A 13,648-nucleotide genomic window follows, 5' to 3' on the forward strand; every position below is an offset into this window, starting at 1 on the left:
CTCCTGGACACACCCATGGACCCTTCACATGCAACTCCTGCAAGTATGACGGCACCAAGACCAACTCCTCATCCACGAACACCAAACAGAGATCTGACACCAACCACCTAAACTGCATCCTGCTCAACACCCGCTCAGTCCACAGACATGCCATCGACCTTTGGAATCTACTAGACACCATCTCTCCGGACGTCGCCTTCCTAACAGAAACATGGATGAACGCCTCCTCAGCCCCAGACATCACCATTGCCATCCCGGAAGGCTACAAGATCATCCGTAAGGACCGCACCAAGCAAACAGGAGGAGGCATCGCCATCGTCCATAAGAATTCCATCCGCATCTCAACCAGCTCAGACGTCAACCTCGCTAGCGCTGAACACCTTCACTTCCAGATCCACACTGACCCCAAGACCACACTCAGAGGCACCCTCCTCTACAGGCCACCAGGACCCCGTGCACAATTCAGTGAAGACATCACTGACTTTATCACCCCACACGCCCTCCCCTCCGAGGACTACATTCTATTGGGAGACCTCAATTTTCACCTGGAAAAGAGCAACCACAGCAACACCACCACCCTTCTGGACAATCTCGCCAACCTCGGACTCAAACAACTTGTTAATACCCCCACTCACTACGCAGGTCACACACTCGACCCCATCTTCACCTCCAGCAAACATATCTCCTTCAGTCACACCACAGTTCTCCATTGGACAGACCACAGCTGCGTTCACTTTGTCTACAAAACGACCACAACCCACAACCATCCTCAACCTACTCTGCGAAGAAACTGGAACAAAATCACCATCGACCAGATCTCCTCATCGCTTCTTCAAAACCCCCCTGCCCACTCTACGAACCCCAACCAAGCAGCCATTAACCTCACTCAATGGCTAACCAACAGCGCTGACAACCTAGCACCTTTGAAAAAACGTCAAATCAAACTAGGCAGCAAAAACGCTCCCTGGTTCAACGAAGATCTTAAGAAATCCAAGAAACTCTGTCGCTCCCTTGAGAAGGCCTGGAAAAAAGACCCAAACACCAGCACCAAGGACGCCTTCAAAAACGCCACCCGCACACACCACCAACTGATCCGGACTGCCAAGAAAGCTGCACTTAAAGACCGACTAGACAACAACGCCCACAACAGCAAGGAATTATTCAACATCGTCAAAGAATTTACCAACCCCTCAGCCAACTCTAACGACATCACTCCCTCTCAAACCCTTTGCGACTCCCTAGCTTCGTTCTTCCACAACAAAATCGCAGACATCCACAACAGCTTCGACAACCAACCCGGAGACCAACCCACCCAACCTTCTGCCGTTCCTTCACCCCCCTTGAACATCCTTAATGACTGGAACCCAATCTCCACTGAGGACACCATCCGCCTGATGAACTCCATCCACTCAGGATCCCCCACAGACCCATGCCCTCACCATATCTTCAACAAGGCAGACTCCATCATAGCACCACACCTCCGAGACGTCATCAACTGCTCCCTCAACTCCGCCACCTTCCCGGAAAGCTGGAAACACGCCGAACTCAGCGCCCTTCTGAAAAAACCCACAGCTGACCCCACCGAACACAAAAACTACCGCCCCATCTCGCTCCTTCCATTCCCGGCCAAAGTCATCGAGAAAGCTGTCAACAACCAGCTCGCCGCCTTCCTCGAAACCAACAAATCCCTCGACTCCTCACAGTCCGGCTTCCGAGCAAAACACAGCACTGAGACCGCACTCATCGCAGCAACAGACAACATTCGAACTCTACTGGACAATGGAGACACAGTCGCCCTCATCCTCCTTGACCTCTCCGCAGCCTTCGACACAGTCTGTCATAGCACCCTGCTACAACGCCTCAGAAACATCGAAATCCAAGGAAAAGCACTGGAATGGATCACCTCGTTCCTTACCGGAAGAACTCAGAGAGTCCGCCTTCCACCATTCAAGTCAGAGGCCACTGAAGTCATCTGCGGCGTGCCACAAGGATCTTCACTCAGCCCCACCCTCTTCAACGTATACATGAGCCCCCTCGCGACCATCGCACGCCAACACAACCTCAACATCATCTCCTACGCTGATGACACTCAACTGATCCTCTCACTCACCAAAGACCCGAACACCGCCAAAACCAACCTACATGAAGGAATGAAAGAAGTAGCCGAGTGGATGAAGCACAGCCGTCTGAAACTGAACTCAGACAAAACAGAAGTCCTTATCTTAGGTACCTGGGATGACTCTTGGTGGCCAGAGGCCCTTGGAAAAGCACCCATCCCGACGGACCACGCACGGAACCTGGGTGTCATCCTGGACTCCTCACTCTCGATGAACAGACAAGTCAACGCCGTTTCATCATCTTGCTTCAACATTCTTCGCATGCTCAAAAAAACATATCGCTGGATCCCCACCGAAACTAGAAAAACGGTCACACACGCACTGGTCACGAGCCGCCTGGACTACGGTAACACCCTATACGCCGGTACCACCGCAAAACTTCAGAAAAAACTCCAACGCATCCAGAACGCATCAGCCAGACTCATACTAGACATCCTGCATAAAGACCACATTTCTAGTCACCTGAAAAACCTCCACTGGCTCCCCGTCAATAAGAGGATAACATTCCGCCTCCTAACCCACGCACACAAAGCACTTTACGAACTTGGACCCGAATGCCTCAACACACGACTTTCCTTCTACACCCCCTCCCGCCAGCTACGCTCCTCCAACCAAGCCCTTGCTGCTGTACCTCGCATCAACAAAACCACCATGGGAGGAAGATCCTTCTCCTACCTGGCAGCTAAAACCTGGAACTCACTTCCCATTCACCTTCGCCTCACTCAGAACCACCTAGCATTCAGAAAGCAACTTAAAACTTGGATATTCGACAAGTAATTCCCCACCCTTCTTTAAGCGCCTTGAGACCCTCTGGGTATGTAGCGTGCTATATACATTTTTTGACTTGACTTGAGCTTTCCAATCGCTGGAGCTTGCCTGGAAGCTGGAGGACATTTGATTTTTGAGTGGTATGGCCAATACCAGCAGGCGGAGGGATTTCAAAATAGATGCCACACAAGTGTGTCAGGTGACTCTAGCCCAAGAACCTGGATACACATTTATGCAACTACAGTAACTAATGAAAAAGTTAAGCACAAATCTGAGGGTAAAGGCAGAAAAAAAAAGGACGAGAATTTCAGCTGGAGTCTGTAGGCTTTTGATATCAGAATAGATGCGCTGAATGGTTTTAATGAAAACAAATTGCAGGCCCATGAACAACTAGCCTGAGATGAACAGTGAGATCACATTAAATCATATTTTAAGAGACTGTATGGCTTTGGAGAAGGTTAAGAAGATTTCCTGGTTAGTCTATATTAAAGAGATGTTTCTTAAACTTGGACGCCCTGAAATGTACTTGCCTCCAGATCTGATTAGAAGGGAAGACTTGAACTGGATTAAGAAAAATTTCCTGGGTATGCTAGCACTAGAACAGGAGGAAATGGAGCTGAAGAAACCTTGTGTTAGAGCTAATTATGTCCTTTCAACTTCATTACTCATTGAGCCATACCTAAAGATTGTCACAATTCCTTTTCAGCGTCACCTTTTAATTATATTTAGGTTTAACATAATTCATTTTTCTCTGGGTCATTTCCCAGTTTGGGGAAAACCTGAATCCTCCATCTCCTGCAGTTGTGACAATGTTTATATCCAAGATACGATGCACCTCATTATGTTCTGTGAGCACTACGTTGATATCAGGAAACCGTTTTTAGTGCCATTATTGAGAGAGGGTGGGTTTGTTCAAGTTAGGCCTGCCCTCACTTATTTACAACTGTTAAGTAGTACCCTGGTAATTTTTGGGGTTGCTAGCTTCTTGGTGGCCGCTGTTCGTAACAAAGCAAAAAGAATAGCGGTTAGTGATCTCCCTGTGTGATTTTATTATCTGCCTGTAGATTGTTTTTAACCCTTATTATGGTATTTTTACTACTTTTTATTGTATATTGTATGATGAACTTGCATCTATATTGTATTTATTTGGAGGGATGAAGTGTTGTATTTGCTTTTATGATTTTAATTAATCGAATAAAGTGCTTTTGACTGACTGACAACTAGCCTGAGAAGAACAGCTTACATACCTTTCTAGAATGCTCTTTCTAGTAGATAATCCAACTGCTGCTTATTCCTCACCTCCATAATGTTCCCTGGCAACAGACTGGATTTGGAGGCTTCTGAAATGCACCTGCATGGCAATCGTTGACGGAGTATGGTTCTGCGGTGACTCCACACTGCCTCATAAGTGACTGAACAGAGCCGTGCCGGCTCAGACGCTGAGCATAGAACAAACTGACAATGTGCTGATTCTCTAATTGAGACCTTTTTTAGATGTAAAAGACCACTCCACCGAACGGGTAGTGGGAAATCTGCTATGAGGATACCCAACAGTGGGTTATTGAAGGTATTCTTCTGGGGGGGCGTGGCCTGGAGCCGTCGATGGTGGACGTGTAGTTTGCCAGCTCCGCCCCTGCCTGCAGCCCACCTGCTCCATACCCAGGTTGTCTCCGGGGGCAAGCGGCGTGTAACGGTGCCACGCAGCCCCTCTGGGACCGCTCCTGTGGAGAGCTCCGGCGACTGAGCCTGTTGCGGCCTGCGGATCGAGGCGAAGCCCCGGCCTCAAGTGACCGACCTGGCCGGCCTACCCCCAGCCTCCTTCGCGGTCCAACCGGGACCCGGGATCGGACTTCCACCGCTCTACTTGCCAGTACCACAGGGTGCGATACGGAGTCCTCACCCTCACTGAGGCTCCGCTGCCACCCCGCTCTGCTGCTTCATCACAGGCCGCCTGCACTATTGCGCGGCCCCTCCGGGACGCGGGAGCACCTCCGTGCCGCCCCCCCCCCCCCGCCCGCCCACCAAGTCGGCGTGCCACCGGCATTCCGCCGCAGCCCGAGACCCACAGAGCGGGCGGCGCGCACTACCCACTGCCAACGCCGAGGGCCCAGCTTCGTCCTGCACAGGCTACCTGCGTTAAAAAACGGCTCGGCAAAACATGGTCAAAACCCTGGCGCCATCTTGCCACCACGTCAGGGCTTGGTGAAGCCCCGTGGGCCCCGGCAGTCTCGCCTCTCTTATCAAGGAGCCACCAGCCAGAGGCTCAGAGACGGTCAATCGACACGGAGGAGCACGCAGTGGAGACCCACAGGCCTCAGGTACAGGGGCCAGAAGAGGGGTGGTGCGCCTCGCGCTCTGGCGCCTTCTCACAGCACTGCAGCCCGGACCCTTCCGCGCTCCCAACAGCCACGACAAGATCGCTCTGCAGTGGCCTGGTCCCCACCACCCCTTCCCCCCTACCACCACCACGGACCTGGGGTTATACCTGCATATAGACACGCCGGTGGCGCGCCGACCCACCCCACGTTGGCGCCTCGTCAAGATAACCTACGCTACCCCTACCAGCCCTGAGGCCTTCGCTACACCCACCCCTGCCCAATACTTAGTGGTCAGTCCAACACCACTGCCGGACGCTCAGAAAGACAGCAGCGGGCTGCTGCATCCACTACAGCGCCACCCTGCTAACAAGATCCATGGGCAGAAACAGGGGCAAACCTCAGGACCAGGGCGCCCGAACGGACGTACAGTCCACGGGCTCCGAAGACCCACTGGCCTCTTCTAATATGGACATCATCCCGCCGACCGGTAAGGGATCGCAAGACGCCAAGCTAGATCTGATCCTGAATGAAATACGCGCGAAGCGCTAGAATCGCGCATAGACAATATGGCGACCGGCCTGTCCCCTCAAAGCGGACCATAACAAGTTGGCGGATCGAGTGGCAGAGCATAAAATAGTGCTGGATGACCTTATACCGCAGCAGACGGAACACTCCACGAAATTAGAGAACGTAGAGAAGCAACTGAAGCAACTGTGGGGTAGAGTGGACGATGCGGAAGGACGTGCCCGCCGCAACAACGTCCGCATCCTGGGTATTCCGGAAAGAAGCGAGGGGAGAGACCCCACTCAGTTTGTGGAGGATTGGCTAAGGAAGCTGGTGGGCCAGGGAGACCTCACCGCCCTCTACAGTGTGGAAAGGGCCCACAGGATGCCACCACAAGCGGGGGCACTCCCTCGCCCCCTGATCGCTCGTCTCCTCCACTTCAGAGACCGAGACACTGTCCAGCGGGCGGCCAGGGAAGAAGCGCCAATACGCTTCGAGGACAAGAATATCTCGGTCTACCCTGATTTCACGCCCACTGTGCAGCGGGCCAGGTCCAACTTCATGGGGGTGAAACGCAAATTACGGGACAGGAACATGAAATATGCACTTTTGTTCCCTGCTTGGCTCAAAATCCTACATAACCGGTCCCACTTTTTCGACTCGCCTGAGGAGGCGGCGGAATGGATGGAGGTCACCCTGACCCCGCCGGCATCACAGGACCCATTCACAGACCACCACAGTGACGCCTGCAGGAACTCGCCAGGCCGACGGAACGACACTCACAGCCCCGGACATCATTCCCCCCGCGGAACATCGGCGACGACGCATTCACCCGGACGCCAGGCAGCAGGCCAATCATCATCATCCCCGCATCAGCGTCTAACAGAGGAGGCACTGGCCGCCCATGACGCCGGAGCAACCGGAGACAGACTCACCGTCACCACTGACACCCACACTGAGGTGACTGGTTCAGTTGACAGCTTGCAGCTTTTCCCGAAGATCACGGCCCAGATGGCAGAAGAGTTCTGAACCACGACATGATTACTCCTCTCCAGGTGGTAACGTATGACTACTCCCCTCCTACACATATGGTGGGTTGTGTGTGCAGGGGCCCATTGTATTGTGGGCTACCATGCCCACGCAGACAGTTCAGTGCCAATCGACGGAGGCCTTCCACCCCCGGTATGCACACGTACTTGACTGTTCTGTGCCCACGTTGGGCGCCATGGTTTGGCTCCTGGGTATGTTGGCTCAGGGACCTTTTTGTTCAGGGGTTACTTGGTTACGAGACACTCATTTTTTAGCACAGCAAGACATGTGGGGTCACCCAATTGTTTCACATTGCCGCACCACACGGATGGGAATGGGACCTCTTAACAATTACCAATTGTGCACCTGGAATGTACGTGGCATGGGGTCGGTGCATAAACGACATAGAATCCTTGCACAACTCAACTGAAGGGGGACACAGATTGCTTGCCTGCAAGAGACACATTTGAACGCTGCTGAAGCGGTGACATTGCGGAAGAAATGGAGAGGGCAGCTCTATGCTACCTCATATTCTGCATTCTCAAGGGGGCGGCAATTTGGATCCGTGGCTCTCTTCCCTTCCAGCTGCTGGAGCAACGGATTGATCAAGAGGGTCGCTATGTATTTGTACGGGGACTGCTAGATGGGGAGGCGGTTGTCATTGGATGTGTGTACTCACCTAACACGAAATCAGTCGGACTTTTTGCTCACTGTCAACGGGGTGCTTGCGGATTGGGCTGAACATCGCTGGATTATCGGGGATGATTTTAATGCTGTACTTGATGTTCTGCTAGATAGGTCACATCCCCCCTTGCAGGCTACCGAGAGCAGGAAACAGGCTGATGCGCTTGGCGTAGCATACACCCTATGGAAAGGGAATACACCTTTTTCTCTCCTCCCCACCAGCTTCACACCAGAATCGATCATGTTTTCTGCTCCCGCTCCCTTACAGCACTGATCGTCCAGACCCAACACATGGGGAAAACACTATCGGACCATAACCCCGTGGAAATTATGTGGCAGTGGGGTAGGACGGACCATAACCCCGTGGAAATTATGTGGCAGTGGGGTAGGAGGCTGGCTCCCATTCCGACTTGGCGATTGATCCCTGATCTCCTCGAGGACTCGGTCTTCCGGTCCTCACTGTCCGACACTATAGATACCTACTTCTCCACGAACGCGGGCACGGCCAGCTCCCGGCAGATAGAATGGGACACTTTCAAAGTCTGTCTTAGGGGGGCTGCTATGACTATTAGGGTGGGAAGGAAGCGGGAGGTGATCAGCCAACTGAAGGAGGTGGAGGGTTCACTTGCATCCCTAGAGAACGAGGCAGCGGGCACCAATGCTCCCTTTACACCACTGCAAGAGGCACACATTAGGCACGCGGAGCTACTGGAAGAACTGCGGGTCAGACTATAGGGAATACACAAACATACAGCATACGCAAGCTGACCGAGCCGGTCCCCTGCTCGCCCGCATCCTACGGGACTCCCCGATCAGCCAACCCATTCTGAGGGTCTTGGACCAATCTGGCCGGCCGGCTACCACCCAAATAGGGATCAATACGGCGTTTAAGGACTATTACACCACGCTATATGGTCCCCCACAGCCCCTGTCAGAACCCGCACTTGTGGCCTTCTTGGAGGATCTGGACCTCCCGCAACTTACCGCCGATCAGCACAAAGACTTGAAGCGCGCTATTTCAGTGGCGGAAGTCAGACAGGCGAAAAGAGCCCTTCCGAAGGGTAAGGCCCCTGGAACGGATGGCCTACCGGCGGAATTCTACGCCACATACATAGACCTCCTGGCCCCACGGCTGCATACTGTTTATCTGGAAGCCCTACGTACAACCTCTCTACCGCAATCATCCATGCAAGCACTGATCACATCCCTCTTGAAACCGGCCAAAGATGGTCTGCAGATGGCCGATTACAGACCCCTGTCCCTTCTCAATACTGATTCTAAAATATTGAGCAAGGTGCTGGCGTCGAGGCTCGTGCAATACGTACCTCAGCTGGTCCACCCGGACCAATGCGGCTTTGTAACGGGCCGTAATACGGCCATGAACCTTAGGCACTTGGCCCAGCTCATGCTCGGAGACAATATAGACACAATATAGACACGGGCTCCGAAGGATGCATTTCTCTGGACTTGAAACAGGCTTTTGATTCCTTGAGGTGGGACTATATGTTTGCCACCCTGTCGAAATTCGGGATACCTCCCGAATTCCTCGCTTGGGTTAGATTGCTATACACCATCCCCACGGCCAGGGTGCGCACCTCCAATCAAATCTCAGGCCCCATGGCCATAGCCAGAGGCACCAGACAGGGCTGCCGCCTCTCCCCTCTCCTCTTCGTCCTTGCCCTCGAGCCGTTGCTCTGTAGACTTAGGCTGATGGCCCCTCGTTATGGCATCCAACGGCATGGTACGGACCACATTGTGTCTGCGTACGCGGATGATATCATATTATATCTTCGAGACCTGAGGGGCGATCTGCGCCCAGTTTCCCAGGTTTGAGGATTTTAGAGAAATCTCTGGCCTCACCATCAGCGAGTCTAAGTCCTACGGGTTCACCTTTGCAGCTGCGGGCGAGTCGGCCCCCCTGCCTTTTGCCCCTCATGAGTTCCAGATGGCGGACACTACATTCCGATACCTTGGGATACAAATATACAGAGAGGCGAGCATGATGATAGACGGCAACCTGGGGAGGGCCATTAGAACGCTGAAATCACAAATTCAGTTTTGGCTAACATTGCCACTCTCCATACCTGGCAGAGTGGCAATATCCAAAATGGTGATGCTCCCCCGTCTTATCTACTACTTCACCAATCTGCCGTTCCAGATCCCAGCGGCGACATTTAAAACCCTCGACTCCCTACTCACCGAACTGGTGTGGGGACATGGCCGCAGGCGCATAGGTCTGGCCAAGTTGCAGCTCCCCTCCAACTCCGGAGGCATGGGCTTAACGGACTTCAGGGCATATAATTATGCATGTCAGCTACAATGGCTAGCTTACTGGGTGGCAGGCCGCAATCTTCATGAAATTAATATATCAAAGGACGACCATGCTAGGGGGAGAGTGCACATCTTGCTCCTACCTGGCTCGGATCTACCTAGAAACGCCCCGCCACTTCTCAAACTGGCGATCACAACCTGGCGGAGGGCATTGAAATACACGTCCCCCGGGACACCTTATGCCCCCACGATTCCACTCTTGGGCATACCACTAGGCTCGGGCACACTCACGACGACCCTACTTGAGCCCTGGCATGACGCAGGGGTGACACAAGTGGGTGACCTGTTTGCGGAGGGACACTTATTATCTTTCGAAGACTTCAGAACCACGCAAGGCAGCCCCAGCGGCTCCTTTCTCCTAAATGCCGGGCTCCGACACTATATCTCATGCAAATGGTCGCCTGACGGGCGGGAACCTGCTACCAACCCCCTCGTCACTATGCTCTACCTCATGGGAACGGGCGGCCATCTGACCAAGTGGCTCACGACTAGCATTAAATCGGGGAGGGCACTTACACTGTCACAACTACGGGCGACATGGGAAGCGGATATTGGTAGGCCACTGCGAGACAAGGAGTGGGAGCGCATACTTCAGTTCCCCAGGAAGGTAGCTAGAAACCCCAAATACAAGTTCATCCAACTGATGTTACTGCATAGAGCCTACCTGACGCCACACCGCCTACATGTGATGTTCCCTGCATCCAAGAGCAACTGCCCCCGGTGCGATGCAGACGACGCATCACTGATACATATGCTGTGGCAATGCCCCAAATTAGGGTATTTCTGGAACACTGTCCATGATTCACTAGAGAAGGCTGGTACACTGCCCCGGTCTCCTGCACTGGAACATACACTTCTAGGCCTGGGGCCGACGACCCACACCAGAACCGTGGTGGCGCGCTTCTCAGACCTGGCCCTGTTGCTGGCGAAGCGTGCCATCACGATGCGATGGAAATCTAAACCGCCCAACCCTGACCTATGGCGGGCGGAAGTGGTGCGCTGGGGTAAGGCTGAAGGTGAGGCACTACAAAGGGAGGAGAGTAGGGGCCTCCGGAAAACACCAATCTCACTGGAATGGTTTGACACTTTGGGGGTCTTTGAGGCTGGCAATGACGAAGATGAAGAGGATATTAGTGAATAGCCACTCGGGGTGCTGCTATGCCCCGACTCACTCTCCCATACATTGCCACTGCCTACGGTGCACTGCGATGGGGTACGAGCAGCCCCGACCCATCGACCAATCACATTACCCACCCTACCTGTGTGTTAACCTACACTATGTATCAATACATTGTGTGACCCACATATCGATATTTCAATCATGTGCCTGCTTAGAGAGTGACGGGTGGGATTTTCTTTTTAGGGGTGGAGGGTGGGATCGGGTGTGAACGGGATTGTTAGTTTGTTCTGGTTCATCGACAAAATTGAAAAATCGAATTCACTATGATTCTATATATGCTCTGAGCGAACGCATACATGTAACACCGAGATTAACACTGAACTTGTATGTGCGAAATTGTATGCTGTTACTGCTCTCAAACTATGCTAATAAACAGATTTAAAAAAAAAAAAATTGAAGGTATTCTTCTGATGGATACTTCTAACTGCAGATTCCTCACCTTTAGATTAGATACCAAAGCAGTACTTCTAAAAGTTAAAGAGTCTGGGGAGATGGACTTGGATGTAAGAGTCTTGCAAACTGGAAGGTTAACGTGACCTTTGCCCGAGACCTTGCTATCAAGACAGAGCTCCAGATCAGCAAAGAGTAAAGAAGGAAAGGAAATTAGATCTGCACATCAGGGTGGCACTTATATGTGGCTCCACTTTGTTACTTCCAGGGTGTTAAGTCACCACTGAGTCACAGCACCACCTGTCGGGGTGCAGTGCATTGCTGAAGAAATCAACAGATCCAGTCCAGCACCTGAAGATATTCTAAAGGTAAGGAATACGTAATGAGTACTATCCATCGGACAGGAGACCTTCAATGCTGGATCCAGAAAGGACTTAAGAGCTTGAGCGAGCTTCAACAAGTGCTGACACTGACATTCTGCTTTTACTCTAAAAACATTTTATCAAGGATTTATTCCATTATCGTATCTATCTCAAAGCAGGCGGTCTAGTGGTTCACTGTCTCTACCCATGAGTGAGGGTTACTGATTCTTGTCTAATACCAGAGCTGATGGCTGGCGTGCTGATGCAGCCTCAGTGGCAGGAATGTGGGGCCCTTGAGGTGAACCGTAGTAATTTTAGGGCGAGGAATACAGCAAGGAAGACTGCAAGCCTTCCTCAGAAGTGCGTTTGTTGCTGCTTTCTGCAACCTTTGCATATGTAAAATGTAAGTTGTGATCCTGCCATTTGTTCTTTGGCCATACAATTATTCAAACCAAAGCGAGGGGGGGGTCTCACTCATTCCCCCTATACTGCTCGTCCTGTACAATGCAGGTCGAATGTACTGTTCCTAGCAATGGATTGTTTGGCCCAATAGTCACTTAAGTTAACTTTATTTGTTACAAATTATATATGGTTCAGTTTTCACTTAGTATACTTATCAAGGTTAAAAGCAAACCTTCTACCGAAAAGATGGCACCACAATTACTGATGTTTGGATACAATGAACAAAAATGCAAGTGCCAGAATAAGATTTGTGTAAAATTAATGCATTTCAATACTTTGTATAGAACACTTGACAGTTAGGAAAAAACGCTTCCCAACAGATCATCGCGATTGCTAAATAACTACTGCTTAACTTCAACTTTAACTTCCACACGCTAAAGCTTTAGCTCTAAAAATGAGCCAATTTCTTGCTACCCACAGTTCCCTTGCGATGTTGCAGAGAGCAATTGCAGTAAAGCTTTCTTAGCAAGAAATAATGACAGCAGTTAAAAGAATGGTTTTTGAAGAACCAAATGCAGACTATAAAGCGTGGAAAGGGAAGATCACTACAACATCAGTATTTATGAGTAAGTACCTTTGCATCCTGAACATTGAATGAAGAAGTTGATCAAATCAAGCAGTGCAATGTCCCGGTCCTGTTTATATGACTCAATCCAGTCATCAACTACAGCCTGTAAAAAAAGAAGAAATTAAATGGCAGCCTACAACTAATAAAGTGCTAGAACACTTTCAATGTTACTTATTGTGGTGAATGGATGCCTCTTGTTACGGTCCAGGGCTTGATTTTATTTTTGGGGTAACGATTCATAAAAAAACTGCTTTGACCCTCACAATTCTAGAATTATGCAAAACAAGATTAAAATATATTTGGCAAGCCTGTGGGTCACTTGCAATATACCAATATTTCATCGTTACAACCCCCAAAAGCTTAAAATCGGCAATTCAGTGTGTTTACAGACACATCGATCTCATAAAAATCAGTTTACAGCATGCTCAAATCCGAAGGAGTGAACGAGGGCGGCTGTTGCCCAAAACCAGTGGTTCAAATGTTGACGTTTACTAGGTGAAGCGAAGGATTGGTCTTTTTGGGCACTATTGGGATTTAAATTGCTGACCAACAAGTTATACATTTCTGAAGCAGCAGGCCCCTTAACCTGTATAGAAATCTCACATACTACGACCTATTACCTAAAGTAGTTAAAACAATAAATTACATCATTTAACTCGTCCATTTACAACTTTCACAAATGACAATGCTTTGTAAATAGTGATCCAGCAAGAATTTAGAAACCTATTTTAGGCAGTAAAAGTAAGAGAGGAAACAGTCCTATATAAAAGTGAGCCCCCGGCTTCTACTTGCACTGCTATGTGCTCAGGTCTATGCCACACATACGATCATAACACAATGCAGTTGTATTGTTTCTACTCGATCGGAGGATGTCCTTAAAGCAAAAAAGAAAGAAAACCTCGTTCTCCTTATTGGTCATTTTTTGTGAATTCATG

At 50.7% G+C, this 13,648-nt stretch overlaps 1 protein-coding gene across 2 annotated transcripts in view; it reads right to left on the minus strand.

Moving 5' to 3' along the window:
• The window catches only part of STAG1 (STAG1 cohesin complex component), a 1,379,617-nt gene that overhangs the window by 833,047 nt on the left and 532,922 nt on the right, over positions 1-13,648 (minus strand). For both annotated transcript variants that reach the window (XM_086943907.1, XM_086943908.1), the window contains exon 5: positions 12,720-12,816. In XM_086943907.1, coding sequence (XP_086800033.1) covers positions 12,720-12,816 — 97 coding nt within the window. The remainder of the gene's footprint in view (positions 1-12,719; positions 12,817-13,648) is intronic.

The sequence above is a fragment of the Lissotriton vulgaris genome, chromosome 11 (genome assembly GCF_964263255.1).
Source record: "Lissotriton vulgaris chromosome 11, aLisVul1.2, whole genome shotgun sequence".
Taxonomy (NCBI): domain Eukaryota; kingdom Metazoa; phylum Chordata; class Amphibia; order Caudata; family Salamandridae; genus Lissotriton; species Lissotriton vulgaris.